The sequence below is a fragment of the Alnus glutinosa genome, chromosome 5 (genome assembly GCF_958979055.1).
Source record: "Alnus glutinosa chromosome 5, dhAlnGlut1.1, whole genome shotgun sequence".
Lineage (NCBI taxonomy): Eukaryota > Viridiplantae > Streptophyta > Magnoliopsida > Fagales > Betulaceae > Alnus > Alnus glutinosa.
In genome coordinates, this window is record NC_084890.1 from 339,210 (window position 1) to 363,297 (window position 24,088).

Consider the following 24,088-nt stretch of genomic DNA (forward strand, 5'->3'; position numbering starts at 1 on the left):
TTTTTTTTTTTTGGGGAGGGTCGGGAGTTGTCCATCCACACTCACCACATTCATCCCTAAATGGGCAATTGCGAAGTGTCAAGGTTATTTTTTTTTCTTTTCAGTTAATTCACTAAATTAACCAAGATTGTAAAAAACTTAAATTATTAGTTAAGAGTTTATAACCAAAAAAAAAAAAAAACTTCAAATAACCTAAATATGTAAAAAACATTAACCCAAATGATTAAAAACAAAAGTACATAGTTCAACAAACCGGCAGAGATCTAGCTAGCTAGCTAGCCGCCTAATTCTTACTAAAAAATAGAGTTAGTTTTTTAGCCACTGCTGCATGGCCGTTAAAGTCTTGAATCCATTGTTCAGAGAGATCAAAATCTTCAAAAACTTGGTCGTTCTCCTGTGAAAAAAAAAAAAAAAATTCCAAACAAAATAAACTACATATTTATCTATACATACATATAAATTGTTTAATTTTTTGAAACAAAGTTATGGAAAAGAGAAGTAAAATAAACAAAATTAGTACCGTTGTTATTTTCCAGCTCCTGCCAAACGAGAAGCCTACTAGTTTTGCTCCAAAATAATCAAGTTTAACAATATCTACAGATTCTCCTTCGTCAAAATTTTCATGACGAAATATGTTCCCTGTCTTTGATATAGTGATTCGCCATTTTTGATACATATGGCAAATTGGGCACTAAAATTCAAAAAAAAAAAAAAAAAAAAAAACCAAACAATTGAGTCAAGTAGAAAAACAAATCATAAAAAACTACCGTAAATAAAAGAAAACAAACATTCTCTTTGATAGTTGATCCTAATGAACCACTCACATGATTCACATTCTGGCATAAAAACCGATTTCGATCTTCATATATATACAAAATTTATAAAAAAAAAAAAGAAAAAAAAAAGAGAAAATTATAGTAAAGAATAATTAAAAGGAGAATCAAACCGTGAAATTGTGAACTTGTTCTATATCATCATTGAGTTCAACAACATTGACATATTCTATATAAGCTTTTATTTTTAACATGAAAGTCTTCATCGCTAAGGGGAAATCGAGAAGGAATCGGTAAGAGAGTTGGTCATATGGAAGTGAAGATGAAGATCAGAGACGGTTTAATAATGCGAACAAGGAACTACTTATTTATAGACAGATTTGGATGGTTATTTTGTTAAACAATGCATGCTATTAACATATCTAAAGAGTATTGGTATATTATTCACATAAAACTTGCATGACCCACTCGTAAGTCATGAACAATATATGCATGCTATTAACAAACAATATATGCATGAACTACTACTCATCAGTTTCCAATGTTGGGTCCGTTGGAAACTGATGCATGCATGTGTAAATATTTTTGCAATTATAGCATGTGTTAGAGAGACCAGCCTCTTGAATTCAATTTATGGGTTAGTCATAGCATTGAAAGGCCTAGCAACTATTTATGTTATTTGAGCCTTTAAGGCTATAATAACTACTTCTTCTTCTTTTTTCTTTCTTTTTTTTTTTTTTTTTTTTTTTTTTTTTTTTTTTTAAGCAAGTGAATATTTTAATGTTACTAATAAATTATTCTTTTTAGGTTAGTCAAAGTATTAGGAGACAGTGACAGAGTTAGAATTTTGATTCGGATGAGTCAGACATATATATTTTTTTTTAAACGAGTCAGACCTCTTAATCTTAACCCACTCACTTCGTGTTTGGTTCGTAGATTGTATAAAAATCATACAGTCCTAAATGTCGTATAATGGGTTCAAGTCATGTTAAGGCATAGGTATAAAGTATGTAAATTAAGCCAAATTAAATGAGTCAAACTATCAACTATAACCTATTAATTTTTTGTTATATTCTCATCAAATTTGTGAATAGTATAAAACATTAAAATAAGTGGTATGCATACTCTAAAGTGTTCACTCATAAGTACTCACTCCTTGATACGTTTGCAAAAATTATCATATAATAAAATAATAAATAAAAATACATATAGATATATAGGTATAGCATCAAATGGAGAAGTGCTTGGAGAATGTTAGCACTTGGGAGCAATGGGAGTAAATTTAACATTTCTAAAAAAAAAAAATTGGAGGCCCGAATTTCCATGGGTTCATTGAAGGCAATAGGCATAGCAATATAGCATATTCCAAAATGCAAACGACAAAACGTGCGCCTCTCAGCCTCTGGTCGTAAAGGCACATATTCCCTTTCTGCCATTGGCTATTGCGGGCTCTGCCGCTTACACTTTTTGCACGCAATGGACGTCGCAAGAGGCGCCGCTCAGCTTCTCTCTTCCCAGAGCGTCGGAGATCTTCTCGATTCCGTCGAAGCTTTTCTCTTCGACTGCGACGGTCTCATTCATTTATACTTCTCCACTATTTACTTCTTCTTCTTCTTCTTCTTCTTCTTGTTTGTGTTTGTATATATTACTGTCTCTTTGTTTGGTATTTCAATTCTAATCTCAATATTCTTGTTGTATATAATTATTACTACGAATGATCTGGGTTTTTATACACAGGTGTGATATGGAAGGGTGATACACTTATTGATGGCGTTCCACAGACATTGGATATGCTTCGCTCCAAGGCACGCGCCCACTTTCTCACTCTCTCTTGCTTCCATTTTTCTTTTTCTTTTTTGTTCGAGATTCTCGAAGTTCTTACTAATTTCCTTTGCTTCCTAACACATTTTTCAGGGAAAGAAGTTGGTGTTTGTGACCAATAATTCCACAAAATCAAGGAGGCAATACGCTAAGAAATTTCATTCCTTGGGAATTTCCGTCACTGAGGTTTTTTTCTCAATTCCAATTCCAATAGACTTTTTCAGAAACAATTATGAGTACTACTTTCTAAATGCTGATTCTCTCCCATTTTTGTTTTTGTAGGACGAGATATTCTGCTCATCCTTTGCGGCTGCTATGTTCTTGAAGGTCAACAATTTTCCAAGAGAAAAAAAGGTTCATTATGCTTCTATTCACATATTTTCTTTTAATTTTTGAATATCCATTTACCTCAAATAAAAAATACAAGTAATTTTCGTTTAATTTCCTAGAGAATTAGAAGCAGATAATGCTAATTAACTACTAAGAATGAAATGTATAGCAGTACTCAAACTTGACACCCAAAGCCAAAAAACCATTTTAGAGTCCCATTGTCCTATAGTTGGATGTGTTTATCAATTGAGATCTGGTTTGTTGTTTAAAATCCAACATTAGGTGGATCTAATAACTAGTTTTTCGCAATTCATGACTTATTTGTTAGTCCACAAATTGGATGGTCTAGTGCTGGTGAATTTGCATGCATTGTGTGTCATAATTAGTTTGTGATTGTCGCCACAAGTTTGTTCCTTTCACAGGTTTATGTGATAGGTGAGGAAGGTATATTGGAAGAGCTGGAGCTTGCTGGATTTACTGGTCTTGGTGGCCCGGTAATTTATTCATTTCTTTTTTCAAAATGAAGTTTATAAGCTTGCAGATAAGATATATATCCCATATGCTCAACTGCATTTTCAGTCTTTATTTCCTAGCTTTTCATGAATGGCGTCAACAGTTTTTGAGGTCAAATTAAGCACGTTCTGTAGTTTTGGCACTCCCCCAACTGGCCAGGTTATCTGGTTGCCAATAAATTGGGTTTTGCCTCGTGCCATTAGGGCAGAAACCCTTGAGTTTAAGCCATAGGTATGCTAATGAAAGCAAGTTATTGCAGGAAGATGGCAAAAAGACAGTACAGCTGAAACCAAATTGCCTCTTTGAACATGAAAAGACTGTAATGTATCAGATTGACTCTAATTTGTTTGAAAATTTTACTTTGTGTTGTTTGCTTGCTATTAAAATGCTTCAGAACTCCTATTCCCAGGTTGGAGCTGTTGTTGTTGGACTAGACCAGTATATTAACTATTACAAGCTTCAGTAAGAAAGTCTAAATTCCTTGTTTCCCTCTCCCCTATGTAATGCCTGCTACCTGTTGACTTTTACAGTTTCGATTACATGCCTTAAGGAATCCCTTGAATACAAACCGCTTAAACGTGTGACATTCTTGTCTGATGCAGGCTGCTAATGGGAGGTCTAGACCTCTATAAACTTTGTTGACTCTTTGAAAGAAGTTATCAAAACATTCTAAAGGAAATATATACATGTTCCAGAAGAGATTGTCTTTATTTAATCTTTTGATACTCAACTTGTCATGGCTTTCACCTCTATAATTTCTCTTGTGGGTCGTAACTATTAAGTCTTTACAATTTATTTTCTTAACTTAACTTTCTTAGCCCCTTTTCATTTGTTTCTTCATAATCTGTTGGATTAACTCAAAACCAAACGCTTGTTGACCTTTGCAAAGGTTATAACCAACATTGCATTCAAGATCTCAGATGCTCAACGCAATTCATGAGGGAACTTCTCTGCATAGAGAATTGAATAGTATCATGGTCATTTTTTCTACTATAAGAATTCTGACCTCTTGAATTCTAAAATGCAATGCTAATTGTTGCTTTGTAATATATTTAAAATTTCATATTACGAGCTGTTTACTGCTTTGTTTTTGCTGATTCGTCTAAAACATTCAAGCTTTCAACTGGCAGATATGGAACCCTTTGCATTCGTGAGAATCCTGGATGCCTTTTCATTGCTACTAACCGTGATGCAGTTGGACATATGACTGATTTGCAAGAGTGGCCTGGTTTCTTTTTCACTTTCAATCTTCACTTGAAGAAAGTTGGCTTAGTAAGCAACTTTGACAGAGTCCCTCATAATGTTTCAATTTGAATTTCAGGTGCAGGGTGTATGGTGGCTGCTATTTGTGGATCAACCCAGAAGGAGCCTATTGTAGTTGGAAAACCGTCCCCCTTTTTAATGGACTTCTTACTACAAAAGTAAGTGTTCTAATTGGATCATTTTATAAATTATCGTCATGTAAATTCAGGCACATAATCGACTTTAGAGCTTGTCTTTTGACTGAAATCCCATGCTTTAATCAGAACTGTATAGTTATGACAAAAAAAAAAAGTGTAATAAGTTGGGAGCCATGTAGTTTAAGAGCCAAAGTGAAATTGGAGCAGATAAACTGAAAGGTTGTAGAATACATGCAGACTACAGAGATTAAAAGAGTGGTATAGCATAATGATAGATCCTGTTGACATAATTAATCACACTTTGTTGTTGGATTTAATATCAAATTTAGTTTAGGAGAATTTTTATACTGGTATTTTTTTTTTTTGCAGATTTCAAATCAGTTGCTCGAAAATGTGTATGGTGGGTGATAGATTAGATACTGATATCTTATTTGGACAGAATGCTGGATGCAAAACTCTTCTTGTACTTTCAGGTACACGGTTCTCTTCTTAGAATGATCAGGAGTAGTTTTAACTTTGAGGGGTTACTAGTCCTCCATTAATTTGCTGAGGCTCATGAAACTGCTGTGATTGCAGGAGTAACAAGTCAACCAACTCTTCAAGACCCTTCAAATAATATCAAACCAGATTATTACACACAGAAAATTTCTGACATTTTGGGACTATTGGGACCATAACCCAACATTCTTTCGGTCCATTTATTTATCCTGGGGGTAATTATTGCTTACAGGCATTATCTTGTACTAGATGGGTTTTCTTTTTGTAAAATGATTCTACTTCCAAATATTTTTCACTGGACTTGGAGTACTCCAATGGGTGGAGACCACAGTAATAGCTATGCACTCTTGATTCATTAGCAACAGTATTATATTTATCTTCCTTTGTCCCTCGCAATGAGATCCCTTTTTTTTTGAAGCAATGAGATCCCTTTAATTTGTTATCTCCTCTCTCCATAATCCTGCTAATGCTGTTTCTTAATGCCCATTAGTGTCTGTGGGCGATGAATCAAAAAATTGGAAATAAATAACCCTTTACACCATCTTTTTGACACCATGAGAAGACTGCACAGTTTTGACACCAATGGTACTAATTTTGGCAATTTTACTTTTCTTTTCCATAACTTTGTTTCAAAAATTTAAACAATTTACATGTATGTCTAGATAAATATGTAATTTATTTTGTTTGGAATTTTTATTTTTTTTCTTCGTGAGGATAACGACCAAGTCTCTGAACAATTAATGGATTTAGAAGAAACTAACTTCACTTTTTGCTAAGAATCAGGCTGCTAGCTAGGTCTAAAATTTAAGGGCACAAAACTAAAAAAATAATAATAATAATAATAAAATAGGTGTTAAAATTTTAATTTTAAAAAAATTATAATAATATTTTTAAATTTTTTTGGGAAAACATGGTGGCTTGGGCCCCCAAGCCACCATTTGTTTCCGCCACCGAGTACCTGTACCACTCCTCTTAATTTTTTATATTACTCGCGAATTTAATACGAATCAACACAAAATTAATAGGTTATAGTTGATAGTTTGACCCGTTTAATTAGGCTTGATTTACATATTTTATACCTTGCCTCAACATGACTTGAACTCTTAATACGACATTTAGGACTGACAATTTTTGACACGTCCTACAAACCCAACACAAAATTAGTGGGTTAGGATTGAGGGGTCTAATCCGTTTATTTAAAGAAGTCAAGTTAGGGTTGACTTATATGATTTTATATTCATATTTCAACATGACCCAAATCCGATACATGAACAAGAATTTCCACTCTTGGTTACAACCATTTTACCATACTAGTTAGAAACTTAAGATATGTTTAGTGTTAGTGTTCAATTGACATTGTAATTAAGTCTACTGGTATGTATAAAACATCTATAAAAAAAGGTACAAAATATCTATAAACCAACATAAAAAATTCAAATTGGAGAAGATTTATCTTCGAATGTTTGGAGGACTACAACTTTTTTACTTATAAATTAAGGTGTTAGTCCATATGACATTAGTCACAGATCTAGTCACACAATCCTAGCCCTTTCTTCCATTTTGAGTTCTCGCCACCTTCAACCGCCACACATGAACACAAGACTCTTATTTTTTTTTTTTTTTTTGTGAATCGACTTGTTGACTTGATTTGGTTGTGAAGCTTGTTTCATTTAATAATAATTTAAAAAAAAAAAAAAAATCTTGACTCATCTGAATTAAAATTCTAACTCTGCCATTGTCTCCTAATACTTTGACTAACCTGAAAAGAATAATCTATTAGTTATTATAGACTTAAAGGCTCAAATAACATAGACATTTTGTATTGACTAGTTGCTAGGTCTTTGAATGCTATGACTAACCTATAAATTGAATTCAAGAGGCTGGTCTCTCTAACGTACACATGCTATAATTTCAAAAATATTTACACATGCATCGGTTTCCAACGGACCCAACATTGGAAACTGATGAGTAGTTCATGCATATATTGTTCATGACTTACGAGTGGGTCATGCAAGTTTTATGTGAATAAATACCAATGTTACTCTTTAGATATGTTAATAGCATGCATTGTTTAACAAAATAACCATCCAAATCTGTCTATAAATAAGTAGTTCCTTGTTCGCATTAAACCATGCATCTTCAATCTTCATCTCCACTTCCATATGACCAACTCTCTTACTGATCCCCACTCGCTTTCCCTTAGCAATGAAGACCTTCATGTTAAAAATAAAAGCTTATATAGAATACGTCAATGATGTTGAACTCAATGATGATATAGAACAAGTTTTACAATTTCACGGTTTGATTCTCCGATCCTTTTAATTATTCTTTACTATAATTTTCTCTCCTTTTTTTTTTTTTTTTTTAAAAAAAAATTTTATATATATATATGAAGACCGAAGTGGGTTTTTATGCTAGAAGGTGGATTATGTGAGTAGTTCATTAGGATCAACTATTAAAGAGAATGTTTGTTTTCTTTTATTTACGTTAGTTTGTTATGATTTGTTTTTCTACTTTACTCAATTGTTTGGTTTGTATTTTTTTTGAACTTTAGTGCCCAATTTGCCATTAGGATCAAAAATGGCGAATCACTATATCAAAGACAGGAACATATTTCGTCATAAAAATTTTGACAAAGGGGACTCTGTAGATATTGTTAAACTTGATTATTTTGGAGCAAAACTAGTAGGCTTCTCGTTTGGCAAGAGCTGGAAAATAACAGCGGTACTACTTTTGTTTATTTTATTTCTTTTTTCCATAACTTTGCTTCAAAATTTAAACAATTTATATGTATGTATATATATGTAATTTCTTTTTGTTTGGAATATTCTTTTTTCAGGAGAACGGCCAAGTTTTTGAAGATGTTGATCTTTCTGAACAATGGATTCATAACTTTAACGATCATGCAGTAGTCGTTAAGAAACTTACTACAATTTTATTGAAAGTTAAGTCTCTACTGTTAGTTGAACTATGTATTTTTGTTTTTAATCATTTGGGTTAATGTTTTAAAATTTTATGATATTTTAATTTTTTTTTTTAATTATAAACTCTTAACTAATAATTTAAGTTTTTTACAATCTTGATTTAATCTTCTTTCATTTTCGTATGCAGTAACAAGACAATTAGAAGTAATGTTTCTTGCACAACTCTAACAATTTTTATTTATTTATTTATTTTTAAGATCAACCATTGAATATTTAGGGCCTACATGTAGGAAAACAAATCTAATAGTTGATTATAAAAAAAATAGTTAGAATTGCACAAAAGTTGTACAAGAAACAGTACTCGGCAATTAGATGGAAAGTACGTTAGATAGAAAGTATCCAAATGTTACTGTTTAATTAAAAAGACTAAATATTGTCCTTTCCAAAAGGAAATAAGACCTCAAATATCTTAATGATTTGAGAAATGTTATACTTTTCAAATTTTTTCTTCAAAAGTTGGTTCTTAATTGATGTGTCACCATCCCATAAGATGGTGACACATTTTTCAAAATAATAGATCTTATGGGATGGTAGCACATTACTTGAGAACTAACTTTTAAAAATGAAAATTGGGAAGTGTAGCATTTTTCTAACGATTTTAGCCATTTTTGGAGGGTTTTTTTTTTTGGGTAATTCCGGAGGGTTAAACAGGATGGGTGTCCCTCCTCAAAAGGATTTAGATTTTTTATTATTATTATTATTACTTTTTCAGCGAAATAATTAGAATTAACTGAAAAAAAAAAAAAAAAACCTTGCCACTTCGTAATTGTCCAATTAGGGATGAATGTGGTGAGTGGAAGGACGACTCCCCGGCACCCCGACCCTCTAAGAAAAAAAAAAGAGAAAAAAAGTTAAATTTATAGTTTTTGTTAAAATATGAAATAAATAATTAAATTCAGTTCTTCTTATCAGTTTAAGCTTAAAAAATTAAAAAATAAAAAAATTCATCATTGAATTCGTGGGACCCACAAATTTAATGGTGGATTTTTAATGGAAATAGACAAGAAATGTGTAGAAAAATGAAAACAAACATTTCTAAAAAAAAAAAAAAAAAAAATTCCTAAAAAATTTCAATCCAACCGGATCCTCTCAAGACTAATTTCTGCGTTTATCCCTGCAACCATTCAAATAAAACTTACGGGAGAAAAAAAAAAAAAAAAAAAAAAACTTGGGGAGATAGAAAATGAATTATATTGAACAGCACCATTTTCTTTGTTGGGAAATTGACCTGTGATTGAAGTTTAAGTTAACGTTTTCAAGAACTATTTAACCCGATAATATATATATGTTGGCTTAAGTAGATAATTAAATGTAAATGTACGTTACAGATATATCACAAGCCATATGCATATATGGGAGTGGTAATGGTTCAAATTACTCCTCGTAGTCTTGGCAATATTCTACTATTAAATTATTTTCAATTTAATTAACATTTTATTGGTTGGATCATGCATATGTTCTTCATAAATTTGTCTCTACTCTCTAGCAAAAGGAAATCATTTGGGTGAAGAGAGAGAGAGAGAGAGAGAGAGAGAGAGAGAGAAGAAGCTCTCTAGAAGTCTCTCAGACGCAAGGGAAAAGGAAAGAATGAAACACAACCGGTAGTATATATATACTATATAGTGCTTCTATTAGCCTGTAATTAACAGTGACCAATACTTAATTTATATTTATGATCGAATTAAGACATTGCATTTACAAGACCATTTCAATCCATAAAAGGATGTGACGACTAGAAGATTCACTATATTTTAATGCTAGTTTTCTAATAAGCAAGAAATTTTTGTGATGCATGACAAGTTGATGAATGCCTGAATAAATTATATCTTCTACAATATTTAATTAAAATAAAAATAAACATCAGCAGAATCAAGTCAAATGATTCTATTAGATGATTCAAAAAAAGTTAACAATATGTGAGACAAATTCAAAGAACTATAAATTCTTTAAAAGATACTATTTTTAGAATCTTTTCATATGTACATTCTCTACAGTTATTAATCTCATCAAACTTTAGGCAATGCAGATCCTTTTAAATAATGGAAGCTCTCTAATATTTTTGTATTATCAGAAAAATACTTCTTTAGAATATCTTCTTCTATAGATCCTCTTAAATTCTTAATCTTGATAGCCTTTAGGCAATGACGCCAACAAATAACTGGAATAAGATTGCAACAACTGTGATCTTTCAATTTGTCAACAAGATTTCCATATGAGAACTGAAATATGAGTAAACAGTTAAGAACATTATCAGAAATGACAAAAGAAGGCATCAAACTACTTTAATTTGGGCGGCCCATAATCTATCTATTTTAATTTGGGCGCCCAGAAGAAAGAAGGTGTTGAAACTGAATTTAGAATTGTGAAAACATGATAGTAATGGCAATAATTTTTAGTTAGGAAAAATTATGTTAATGCAATGGTATTGCAATAGCACCTTTGTAACATTTGGCCACAAATGAACCAAAAAAATATCAAATAACAGCCGGTATAAAATAATTATGATCACTAAAGTACTAGAATTCCTCACAACAACGAATTGTGACAAAATAGAGTTTGTTCCCAAAAAAAAAAAAAAAAAAAAACTCCTTGTGTAATCTACTTTCCCCCCATTGTGTAATTTAGAACCTATAAAAGCTAGGGCTGCGTTTTACAAGGAGAAAACCCAATTAGAGATCTCAATTGGCCGCTGAAAAAGCATATATATTATCCCTACATGTAAAGAAGAAGGTTAGGATGACTCCAATATTGGTTACTTCTCCTCCCTCTTTAACAAAAAAATTAAAGTAGAGGTGATACTCTTATCCTATCCATTTTGAGGGTGGTTTGAGTATTATATATCTCCAAAGAAAAAGGATTTGTAAGGCTATGGAAATAGAGGGAGGCAATAATGTCCCTTATAAATTTAGGATAAAGAAAAATGTATAATCAAGGCATATAGTTAAAATTAAATGGAGGAACCTTTTCCCTCACGATACTGTTCATGCAATGCCAACAACAATATCTGAAACAATTGCCCTAAAATGTAGAAAGATCAGGTGATCCCAGAATGATGGCACTAGCTAAGTTACTACTTAACTATAGTATATTATGATCATAGCCCATATATAGCACTTGATTTGAATTTGAAAACTCAAGAGACCAATAAAAAGGAGGAACCAAACAAGATTATTCATGAAGATGATCCTTGATTGGAAATGCGAGAAATATATTGGGTCAAGACTTTCAGAGAATGGTTCAGTCTTGGAGATAAAAATTACTAAGATCTTACTATGCAACAATAAGTTTTTATTATTTATTACTTTTTTTTTTTTTTGATTTTTGATTTTTTTAAAAAAATTAGTTTATTTATTTTTTAATAAATTTATATTTTTCATTAAGATGGATACGTGTTGGCATTTTATTGGTTTGATGTGGAGCTGACATAACATTTAATAGAATCTGTTAAAAAATTTAATAAAATTTGCCTCAATGGATCAATTTGTAATTATAGTTTACCACAAGAATCTCTCATAAACTTTTTAAACTATAGAGAGTGATTTGTAATTATGGCATACCTCAGGTACCAATAATACAATTATTCCTATAAAATAAAATAAAACAAACACCTAGGAATGTGTTCTACAAAACCTTTTCCTTATTCAATTACAAAAATAAATAAATAAATAAATAAATGTATTCTACAAAACCTTAGCTTAGCGGACTTGACCAGTTGTAAAAAAATGCACCTACTCAGGCAATCATTCACAGAAGCTTCCCAATTTACATGCTGTACGTGTCACAGCGGCCGCAAGAGGAGCTAGAATAAATTTCTTCATGAGCTCTTGTACGTGTAAGAAATTCGAAGATACTTCGGCTGCTACATATAACAAAGCGAATAAAGAGAAAAGCTGTCAATGGAACAGGGGACACCCTTGAACCGCTATGCCAGGGGCAGTAGGGCAGCTTGCTAGTGGGCAGTGATCGTCTAATTCCAAACCCCACCACCTCATTCCATTGACCTCTCTAATTTGTAATGTGAAATAGCAAAGAATAGCCATGAAAGCAACTCCGGCATCTAGCCCGGCTGATAGGATGTAGTTGTGCCTTGCCCACCACCCTTTGAATCTCCTGTACACAAAAAAGTTGAAGAAAATGCCAACAGCGCCCCAACACAGGTAGTTCACAGCCCTGGCAGGTGGCATTCCCCTTGCACCTCCTAAAATGATAGGCATGTTAATGAGCCTTATCCACTTTTGCTCCGGAAACAAGCGACAGAGTAGCCACACCGGCAGCGGTGCCAGGATACCGATTAGAAAGAAGTAGTTCATCTTAGAGTATAGGCCAAGACGGCCAAACATGCGAAGTGGGCCGACTACACCCCATATGATGGAAGCATTGTAGAAAACATCATCTAGAGAGCATGTCCACGGGCTTCCTTCTCCTAGTTTTGATGGTTCACAGATATGTTCTACTGACGTGAGAAGCCACCAAGCTGTTGCGAAGTAGGCTGAGGATGAAACTAAGGTTCCCACTAACTTATCATTTAGGAACAAACATTAGTTTTACTCTCTGGCCGGTTTAATTAATTTCCAGTTATATATTCAAGCAAATTTGAAAAACCCACCTGAACAATAAACATGGATTTTGGAGGAATTTTCATTTAATGGCCTAGCTTGAAGTCTGAGAGAAACATGATTGCCTGTGACACGCTTATGAAGCCATAGGTCTTGAAAGCCACGTTTGCAAGAGGTTTCCCCGGATACATGTAACCAATAATAAGCTCGGTGATCACATTGATTCCTGGTTGCTGCACAAAGAGTTTACAATCTGATCAAACACAAAGACTAAGAGATCAGAAGCCTATATATAGTGTGATCAATGGCTAGCATACCTGGTTTGTGGTAGCAGTAATTACGCCAATTGGGAGGGTGAATAACAGAGCCAAGACAATTGCTAGTAGGACTCCCCAGTAAGGGAGTTGCAATTGCCTGCCAAAGCCTTCTGAAGCAAGAAAGGCAAGTCCAACCACCGCGGTCAAGAGTGTATAAAACCACCATTGAGGGACAGGGTCATAGTTTTTCTTCATCAATCTAGTATGCACATCCTCAAACTTATCTTTGAATGTTGCCTTTGTTTGTTGCCAGATTGTTCTGCATATATAGAAAGGCAAATACACTAGGCAGTACAACCTTTGAGTCTTTGACAGCACAAATTAAAGTCGATGTAAAGAATTGTTAATGTCTTATCAGGAAAATATTGTTTCTTTTCATGGATACAAAAGTACCTTCCATGGAAGAGTGCAACATGAGACAATGTAGCAGCCAATGTTGCAAAGCTTAGACCATAACCATATGCAAAGAAGATATTGAGGTTAATTTTGCTATAGCCATCATATCCTTGTTGATTGAATTGGAAGGTTGTATCATTCAAAACTACTGAGAAATTGTATTCTCCACCATCAGGGCTGAACACATGTGATGAGAAAATAGGAAATCGCTTGGCTTCATACGAATTGGTCCAGTAATTAGTAGGGATCAATATGTAGAGAACTATGAAGAAACCAACCATTATGTTAATGATAGCAAATCCAGGGGTGGCTAAAGGAGATCCCAGGAAGCCAGCTGCAGTGGACCAATCAAGGGCAAACGAGCCAACACCAAGGCCACGAAGACCAGAACCAATTTGTTGGGCTGTAACCGAGTCCTTCCATATCCAGCAAACGAAGGAGAGAGCAGTTATGGATGGAAACAAATAGTTGGGAACAATATAGTATCCGAAGCTTGATACAAGCACCACAAGGAAGAACTGCAGCCTCGTTAGGCCTCCCTTGGGCCTAATCTCAACATCATGCAATGCCCTACTAGTTCAAATATATGATTAAGAGGAGATGTAAAAAAAAGGGGGGGGGGGGGGTAGGGGGAGAATGTCATTTAGTAGATCACTGCTATATAACTATCATACAACTGGAATGATGTAGTTGTTAAATTTTTGTTTTACAAGCCTTATTGCTCAAAATGCTGATTTTAACTGTCACATCATCACAATTGTATAATAATTGTCTACTAAATGACATTACTCATAATCAAAACACAGAGTGGAAGAGTACTGAAAAGTGGGGTCAAAGGGTGGGGAGGGAAGCAAAGTGAGGGGCTAGGGGCACCTAAATAGAGAGACTTGAACCAAGTTGGAAGGCCACCACATGTAAGGTGAATCAACAAGAAACTTTCGAAAAATTCCAGCCCATCCGTACCCAAGCATCTGAATAATCCATCAAACACAAGAAGATGAAAGGTGAAGCAATTCCGACAAGTCTAATAATCATAAGGAGATACCACTGATGTTAAAAACCGGTGCATTCTGATAAGAATTTTGAAATGTAGGAATATTTTCCCTTAATTCAATCAACTGAGGTTTACATCATTATATACATGTTTGCATAAAAGCATAATAAGAAATAAATTAAATTACACAGATCTTTCTATCTTGGTCTAATTCCATCAGTGAGTATATTTGGAGAGTAACGCATGCTGTCATTGCCTAATAGTGGTGAGGAGGATCTTGTAGATTTGTCTTGAGTGCCAAGGGTCTGCATGTTTCCATAAGTTGCAGGATATTGCCATATTCTGTCGACTAGGTTCTTTCCATAGGTTGCTTGATGCTTGTCGTGGAGAGCACTCATTCCAGAGTGATTTGCGGATGGTATTGCAGACTCGGTGGCTGCAATGCCTGATTTGGTGGCCTCAGTATCTCCTGATTTGGTGACTGTATCCTTTCCAGAATTGATGCTAATCACTCCTGATTTGATGGATGCAATATTGGCAAGGTGTTGAGATGGCAAGTCGGCTGAGGCTGCATGTGCGGCTGAGGCTGCATGTGCGGAAACTTCAGTATGCTTAACATCCCCCCGCAAGCTGACAGGGGGTGGAAGCACCTTCAGCTTGAGTTTAAGAAATTGAAACCGGGCAATGGAGAGACCTTTGGTGAATACATCAGCTACCTGGTCGGCTGTGGAGATGAAAGCAATGGAGATATCTTTGTTGAGGATCTTTTCTCGCACAAAGTGGTAGTCCACTTCAATGTGCTTGGTGCGAGCATGGTAGACAGGGTTAGAAGCAAGGGCAAGAGCACTAACATTGTCACACCAGATGACAGGGGCAACTCGAAGAGGGACACTGAGTTCACAAAATAACATCCGAAGCCAGTAAAGTTCGGCAGTAACAATAGCAAGAGAACGGTATTCAGCTTCCGTGCTAGACCGAGAGACAACTGGCTGCTTCTTAGCACTCCAAGAGATGAGAGAATCCCCAAGGAAGACAGCAAATCCAGAAGTGGAACGACGGTCATCTGGGCTCCCTGCCCAATCAGAGTCACAAAAGGCATTGAGTTGCAAGTTGTTTGTGGAATAAAAGAGACCATGGTTACTGGTGTGCTTAAGGAAACGAAGGACACGCTTGGCAGCTGTCCAGTGTGCTGTAGTAGGACGATGCAAGTGCTGGCAGAGTTGATTCACTGAGAAGGCTATGTCTGGACGAGTAAGAGTACAATACTGAAGAGCTCCAACAATGCTTCTATATTCTGAGTAGTCAGGCAAGGTCTCACCATCAAAGTTGGAAAGAGATGGAGTCCATTGGAAGTGCGAGTAGCCTGAATACCAAGAAAATAATGCAACGGCCCCAAATCTTTGACAGGGAATTCCTGCTGCATCCGAGAAATGAGAGTACTTATAAGAGGGGCATGTGTACCTGTGACAATAATATCATCCACATAGATGAGGAGAAAAATTTTAATGCTGCCAGAGATATGAATAAAAAGGGACGTGTCAACCAAGGATGCAGTAAATCCAAGATCAAGCAGAAACTGAGACAACCGAGTGTACCAAGCTCTCGGTGCCTGTTTAAGACCGTAGATGGCCTTATGTAGTTTACACACAAAGTTCGAGTGCTGGGTATCGACAAAGCCTGGGGGCTGCTCCATGTAGACCTCTTCAGTTAAACTCCCATGAAGAAAGGCATTGGAGATGTCTAGTTGCCGAATGGGCCAGTCAAAAGAAACTGCCAATGCAAGTAAAAGCCGAATTGTTGCAGGCTTGATAACCGGACTGAAAGTCTCTGTGTAATCAATCCCAGCCTGTTGCTCAAAGCCTTTAGCTACAAGGCGAGCTTTGAACCTGTCCACAGAGCCATCAGCCTGTCGTTTTATCTTGTAGACCCATTTGCAGTGAATGACATGTCGATTAGGAGGACGGGGACAGAGTGTCCAAGTGCTGTTGGAGGTGAGGGCATCAAATTCAGCAGTCATTGCTGCTTGCCAACGGGGGTCGGAGGCTGCTTTGCTATAGCAGGAGGGTTCAGATTCAGAGAGAACAGAGGAATAGTTGAGAAAAGGGTATCTAGAGTGGTAAAGTTTGAAGCCTGGAAATGAAGAGGGCTTGAGGGAGCCTGTGTGAGATCGAGTTGTCATGGGATGTGAAGAAGGTTGGACCAATGGCGGAGCGGGAAGTGGTGGTTCACTGACGGAAGTAGGAAGGGACAAGGAATGGGACTCTGGGACAGTAAGGGGAGAAGGGATAGAAAGTGATTGTGGAGGAGAAGAAAAGGTAGCAGCATCAGAAGGGAGGGGAAGAGAAGATGAGGGGAGAGGAGGTGATGTGGTAGGAGGTGAGTGGGAGGGTGAGTGGGAGGTAGCAGGTGAAGGAGGTGCGAGCAAGGATTCTGGGATAGAATCATCGGCTGAGGCGGTTGGTAAATCAGTGTGTGAAGGTGATGAGGTTGCATGAGGCACAAGATTAGTAGCAGTGAATAAATGAGAGGAAGAGATAAGTGAAGAGAGAGGAGTCTCACCTGTGCATGGTAGCTGAGAAGGGAGGAGTGAAGTGGCACAGTCCTTGGCAGGGAAGACAGCTTCATCAAACACAACATGTCGCGATAGATAGGCTTTGTTGGTAACTGGGTCTAGACACTTGTAACCGGCAAACTGGTATCCAAGAAAAATGCAGGGCTTAGACCTGTATTCTAGTTTGTGAGAAACATAGGGGCGCAGCAGGGGATAGCATAGACAACCAAAGACACGAAATTTTTGATAATCTGGAGACAGTTTGAACAGCTTTTCATAAGGGGATCGGTAGTCAAGTTTGGGAGTGGGAAGTCTGTTAATGGTGTATACAGCAGTGAGAAACGAGTCTACCCAATATTTGTTTGACAAATGAGCATGTGCTAGGAGTGTCAGACCGGTCTCAAGAATATGCCTTAACTTTCTTTCGGCAACCCCATTTTGAGGAGAGGTATAGGGGCAAGTTTTTCTGAATGCAATGCCATGTTGGGCCAAAAATGATTGAAATTGAAGGGAGGTGTATTCCCCTCCACCATCTGACTGTAATTGTTTAATGGTGGTGGAGAATTGGTTTTCTACAAGTGTTTTGTATTTAACAAAAGTGTCATATGTGTCTGATTTGTAATAGAGTGGATAGATCCAAGTATATCGGGAGAAATCATCAATGAAGGCCACATAGTATTTAAAACCAGTGATAGATGGAACAGGTGATGTCCAAATATCAGTATGAATGAGTTGAAGGGGAGAAGTGGAGACACGGTTTGAGACAGAAAAAGGTTGTTTCTTCCCTTTACCCATTTGACAAGAAGCACAAACAGTTTTATTCATTTCAGAAGAAGATAAAGGCAGCTTATTTTCTTTAACAATACGGGATACAATATCAGGGGAGGGATGGCCTAATCTAGAGTGCCAAACCGAATGGGAGGTCTTTATTCCTATCATAGCTGTAAAAGCCTTGCTGCCTTGATGAAGCGTCTTGCCAAACCGAAGGGGGTACATGCCATTTTCACTCGGCCCTTGCAGCAGGAGTGTTTGTGTCTGCAGGTCAATAATATAGTAGTGAGTTGCAGTAAGAATAAAGTAACATGCATTGTCTAGACAAAACCGTTGGATAGAGATGAGGTTAGCTGCAGCATTAGGACAGTGAAGAACATTATGAAGATTAAAGGAGGACTGAGAAGAGGAAAGTTGAGTTGAACCAGTGTTAGCTATAGCAAGAGCAGATCCATTCCCGACAGCTACAGCTTCATTATTCTGAAATGGGTGCTGAATTTGAAGGGTGTCCAGGTTATGTGTGATATGAGCATTGGCAGCACTGTCTGCAAACCATTCCTGATCCTCATAGATAGCATTGCTGTTAGCAACCATGGCCTGCAGTTGAGAAGGGGGCCGTCTACCTTGGAATGCATAGTCCATTCTGTGGAAGCAATCAAGAGCTATATGATTGAGCTTACCACAGATTTGGCATGGGACTTGAGGGACATGAGAGAAAATAGGTCTGGAATCTGCTGCTGGTCTGGGAGTAGGATATCTAGATGGACTAGAATACTTGGCAGGAGGAGGGACAGCATTGTAGCGGGTGGTAGGTGCTGATGCATCATGTCTGGGACCAAAATTTCTAGGGGAATATCCGGAAGGAGAAAATCTGGGAGGAGGGAACCGTGGAGAAAGTCCCCCTCGAGGTTTGTGAGGGAAGGGTCGGCTGCCTTGCTTTTGGTTGAATAAAGCAAAAGTGGAAGTGTCCACAGTTTGGACTTGTTGATGCTTGAGCAGCATCTCATGGTTGAGAAGTTCATCCTGGAAGTCCTCAAATGTCATCTGCTTATCTCGGGATAGGATGTTAATAGTGGTAATGAAGCTGTTGAAGGAAGGATTGAGACCATTGGTAAGATAGATGATCAAATCTTCGTCGGGGACAGGCTTGCCGACTGCTGCAAGTTGATCTGCACACTCCTTGGCAGATTGAATATAGTCTGAGCAACTTTTGGAGCCTTGGTGAAGACTCTGCAACTTTGTTTTGAGATTGGCAACTCGAGACTTAGACTGATTAGCAAACTGGTTTGCTAATGCTGTCCACACTTGTTTTGATGTTTCCAGGCCATAGATAGTGGATAGGACTTTCTTGGAGAGGGTAATATTGATCCAACTCAAGATAGTTTGGTCTTTTCTTTGCCAAATAGCAAAGGCTGGATTGGGGATCTCCTTATTTTCAGCATCAAGGAGAAATTGGGGTGGGCATGGTTCAGTTCCATCAACAATACCCATGGAGTCTTGGCTACGGAGAATGGGGCCAAATTGAGTGATCCAGCTGAGATAATTAGGTCCTTCTAGTTTTTCGTGAAAGGCTAGATTTGGAGGAGGGGAGGTAGTCAAGGTAGTAGCTGGGTTGTTGGAAGAGGAGGCTGCCATTTCAGAAAATAGGGGTAAGGTAGAAGAAGCAGAGAGAAGTGGAGAGGTTCGGGAAGCAAGACAGAGGAGAATTTGGGCGTGTGCCTTATGGCTCTGATACCATGATAAGAATTTTGAAATGTAGGAATATTTTCCCTTAATTCAATCAACTGAGGTTTACATCATTATATACATGTTTGCATAAAAGCATAATAAGAAATAAATTAAATTACACAGATCTTTCTATCTTGGTCTAATTCCATCAGTGAGTATATTTGGAGAGTAACGCATGCTGTCATTGCCTAATAGTGGTGAGGAGGATCTTGTAGATTTGTCTTGAGTGCCAAGGGTCTGCATGTTTCCATAAGTTGCAGGATATTGCCATATTCTGTCGACTAGGTTCTTTCCATAGGTTGCTTGATGCTTGTCGTGGAGAGCACTCATTCCAGAGTGATTTGCGGATGGTATTGCAGACTCGGTGGCTGCAATGCCTGATTTGGTGGCCTCAGTATCTCCTGATTTGGTGACTGTATCCTTTCCAGAATTGATGCTAATCACTCCTGATTTGATGGTTGCAATATTGGCAAGGTGTTGAGATGGCAAGTCGGCTGAGGCTGCATGTGCGGCTGAGGCTGCATGTGCGGAAACTTCAGTATGCTTAACACATTCCATTACACTGGATTCTTTTGTAGCAACATATATATTTCTCTGCAGCAAGGGCCTTGTGTGCGTGTTTTCTATGCAATAAAAACAATAGAACAAAAGGGAAGTAGCACGGTATCGTATCAAGTTCAGGATTTACACAAAATAGAATTTCACCTGAGTGGTTTGAGTTAACAAGATGGCTGCCAGAGGATGAATTCCCCGGTGATAGAAAGCCTTGACAATGGTAATAATGTTCACTGCATAAACCGTGTTGGAACCTGAATTGGCAAATATGGTTATAAGAACATGCTCCTTCAGGTTAAAGGGCCCTGGGTTCAATGAAAAGAACCATTGTGTCCCACGAATGCGAATTGGTTTGTTTGGTAGGTATGCTGCCATAAGCTTTCCTATTGGAAGTACTGCAATCTGGGCTGAAACTGATGATATATAGAGTGTATTTTGGCGGTATCCAAAGAATTGATTCAAGAATGCCAGAAGAGCACACGATGTGATCCCCAGAACCCATGTTCGAAACGTCAAGCATGGCAGTGTTGGATCATCTGTAATGGGGACTGTGAGTCGAACTTGTTCGATTGGAGAATCATTTACCTCATCTGCAAAGCCAAGTAAAAAAAAAAGACGTATTCATTTGGAAAGGTAGACTTTACAATCAAATCAAGAGTATAACAATTAACAAAGAGACAGGCAACATTTTGGAAAGATATAAGCCAAATTAAATAGGGCTATAAATGAATAGAGCCACTCACACATAGGTTCGGGCTAAATTAGTTTGGCTTAGGATTGATTCATATATGAAACGAACAAAGCTTGAATAAATTTTCAGATTCGTTTACTAAGCGAGTCAAACTCATATAATTTCATTTTTATTATTTTAGTATTACTTTCAACTTTGTAATGCGAATATCTTTAAGTATTTAAAAAGATAAAAACGAATTCTCTTTGTGATGTAATAGATTTAACTTGAGTGATTGTAATTGTAAATCTTGATATAGATATATGTTTATGTGTGTGCATAATGAATGTATATAATTATATAATACAAACATATTGAGTACTCGAGATTAATTATATTGTTTAAGATTCGAGTCTAATTAACTCGAATAATAAAACCATAACTAATGATTAGTGTGGATTTATGAAAAAATTAAAATAAAATAAACAATCGCTATATTTACTTTATATACGTAATGAATAAGTTAATTGAGTAACTCGTAAATAAGCTCGAATTCGTTTGAAAAATAAATTAATTAAGTTTAAACAAATTATTTAATTCAGTGATAAACTCAATTACTTGGCTCGTGATCGAAAAAAAAAAAAATTAAATGAAACTAACATCTACTTTCAATACTTGGCTCAACTCGACTTGATTACAGTCCTAAAGCCAAAGTTAATAAGTTAGCATTCACAATTAACATATCCTAAACTTTCTTCAAAAGTATAGCATACTTTAGATATATATTGTTTGTTTGGGTATTGAATTTTTCGAATATAAATAATATTCTGAATCTGATTGCGAATTTCAAGACAATGAAAATGTGTTTGGATGTTGAATATAATTCAGATTCTTTTCGAATATGTGTTTGGGTGTTGAATTTCTGAGATTGAAAAAAAGTGTTTTATAATGGTATAAAGTGATTGGATTTTTTGAAAAGTTGTGTATAATGATTAGTATGGTAAAAAATAATAAAAATAATAATTAAAAATTAAAAACTAAAAAAACAAAATTTTTATTTTTATTTATAAAACAAAAATAAAAATAGATTAATAGGAGAATCGGCAGCCACCCCTTGGGAGGGGAGTGGCCGAGCGCCACCCCCCCACCCCCTAGGGGTGGCTTTCAGGCCACCCCGAAATCTATTTGAGGTGGCCCGAAAGCCAACCCCAGGCCACTCGGGGTAGCCGCGCGGCCACCCTCAGCCCCAAGGGTGGCCCGACAGCCACCTCTAAGGCTTCCGGGTGGCTTTCAGGCCACCCCTGGATCCATTTGGGGTGGCCCGAAAGCTACCCTTAAGGCTCAAGGGTTGGCGCGCAGCCACCCCCGGCCACTGGGGGTAGCCGCGCGGCCACCCCTAGGGCTTAGGGGGTAGCGCACGGCCATCCCGAAAATTCACGCAGGGGGGCTTTCGGGCCACCCCCAGGGGGTCGCAGGGTGGCGCGCGGCCACCCCATTCTCCTATTTTTCTTGTTTTTTTTTTTTTTTTTAAAAAAAAAAAATTTTGCTAGCTTTGATTTCTACTGTTGAAAGAAATTGCACCTCGAAATTCAAACCGCATTCAAAACAATATTCAAGAGGCAGACGGGTTTTATTCACCATGGATCCGGGTTTTTGAATAAAAACCCGGTTCGAATATTGAAAAATATTCGAACCAAACGCACTATCATGGGGTAAATTATAAAGATCACCTCAATTTACTTTGATACTACGTTAAATCACCAATTATCCAAAAAACTTAAATTAATATGAAATAGTAAATTTAATCATTTAATTTTAATATTCTAACTATGTGTTCATGTCTAAAAATAATCATATTACAAAGGGAAAGAATTTACATGCACAAACATGTATATATGGTATTGTTTTTTCAACATAAGTTGTGGGAATATTTTCTTTCTTTTGTTTGGTAATTAAGTAGAACTGAGAGGCAAGCATTTTCGCAACAGTCCATGCACTTTTGGTACATGGATCGTTAATATATAAGATAACGGATAATCATATATATCTTTAATATATAAGCTTGAGCAAGAGCTAGCTAGCTCGCCATTGAAGAATATTTCCTCAGCTCTTAATTATCAAATATTGTATGGCAACCAAAATAATTTTCAGAGAAACTGATCAAGAGGAAAGGGTCTACCAGAATTTTCAGAAGGATGAGCATCTGGATTAAGTTTATTGGACTGATATGGCAGAGGAAGTGCATTACTAGTGGATTGCTCCATGCTTCACAAATTGCCGAGATGATTTACTAATAACTTGAACTTCAGAGCGCTTCCAACCTTTTAAGGTCGGTGGTTTCTGATAACTTCTTCCTTATTTTGCAGAAGCTCTGTCACGATACTGGCCGTTCAAAAAAAATAAAAAAATAAAAAATTCAAAGTTTCTCCTTATATTTTTATTTGCTTATGCGTAAATTACTTCAATTTCCACACCCAATTGATAGATGCAACCTATTTGACAATATCAATTTAATCCCTCTTAACCAAAGAGAAATTAAACCAACTCCTATTTGATATGTCTACTTTATACGTAGTTTCAATATTAAAAACAAATAAAAAATGCCATGGTTCTAATTGGAGATGCCACGCCAGAAAGTCGAAGAAGCGACAACCATGTTTCATGTTTGAATCGAAGAGTCAGAGACGAAGAGGTTGAAATTAGTTTGCTTTTTCCAAGGGATGAAAGGAACAAATCAAACTTTGGAATCTCCCACGTGTAGAGTTATGGAATTGCGTGCCTTAGCTCCACAAAATTATCCAATAAGGTGGTGATCAGGAACATTTATGGCGTCGAACTTCTAAGGGACACAGTTCTAGTTGTAATTAATTATATTGCTGTAATTAAGGAGACAAGGACTGTCATATCCAAAACATTATCATATGCATTTCTATGAATCAATTGTTATTATTTAAATTGTTATTAATCGAATAACAATCCACTCCATATATAAAAACTCTCTCATATTTATTATTTAAATTATTATTAATCGAATAACAAAATTACTAAAAGTTCTATCCATACTCATTCCAATTTCAATTGAAAGATGAGAATGCTTGTCCGTCCTTGATACGGTCACTAGTTTGGTCATTATCTTCGTTGCATGCACGTACATGACTAGACCATGTCACTAGGCTTCCTTTAATCTTGTTCTTAATTAAATCTCTGCTCAAATTATTGCTACGAATTATT

At 36.4% G+C, this 24,088-nt stretch overlaps 1 protein-coding gene and 1 pseudogene across 2 annotated transcripts; one reads left to right on the forward strand and one right to left on the reverse strand.

Annotated features, from left to right (window-relative positions):
• The first annotated feature begins 2,142 nt into the window (after positions 1-2,142).
• On the forward strand, positions 2,143-5,690 carry LOC133868478 (phosphoglycolate phosphatase 2). Of its 2 annotated transcripts, none has more exons than XM_062305379.1 (11): positions 2,143-2,343; positions 2,511-2,578; positions 2,688-2,780; positions 2,877-2,948; positions 3,347-3,418; positions 3,697-3,756; positions 3,847-3,899; positions 4,568-4,665; positions 4,759-4,858; positions 5,277-5,310; positions 5,414-5,690. In XM_062305379.1, exons 1-11 carry the CDS (start codon positions 2,250-2,252, stop codon positions 5,417-5,419), a joined length of 750 nt encoding a protein of 249 aa, XP_062161363.1. In that variant the 5' UTR covers positions 2,143-2,249; the 3' UTR covers positions 5,420-5,690. The 2 variants fall into 2 exon arrangements, with proteins under 2 accessions (XP_062161363.1, XP_062161362.1); XM_062305378.1 differs by having other exon boundaries at positions 2,152-2,343; positions 5,207-5,310.
• Positions 5,691-11,932: 6,242 nt separating this feature from the next.
• On the reverse strand, positions 11,933-23,139 carry LOC133867685 (oligopeptide transporter 1-like; annotated as a pseudogene).
• Positions 23,140-24,088: the final 949 nt, after the last annotated feature.

Bases quoted from the DNA above. Each gene is read 5' to 3' on its own strand.
- LOC133868478 (XM_062305378.1), top strand. From the start codon at position 2,250: ATGGACGTCGCAAGAGGCGCCGCTCAGCTTCTCTCTTCCCAGAGCGTC. The intron at 3,419-3,696 runs GTAATTTATTCA...AAGTTATTGCAG, and splicing joins TTACTGGTCTTGGTGGCCCG to GAAGATGGCAAAAAGACAGT. The intron at 5,311-5,413 runs GTACACGGTTCT...CTGTGATTGCAG, and splicing joins AACTCTTCTTGTACTTTCAG to GAGTAACAAGTCAACCAACT.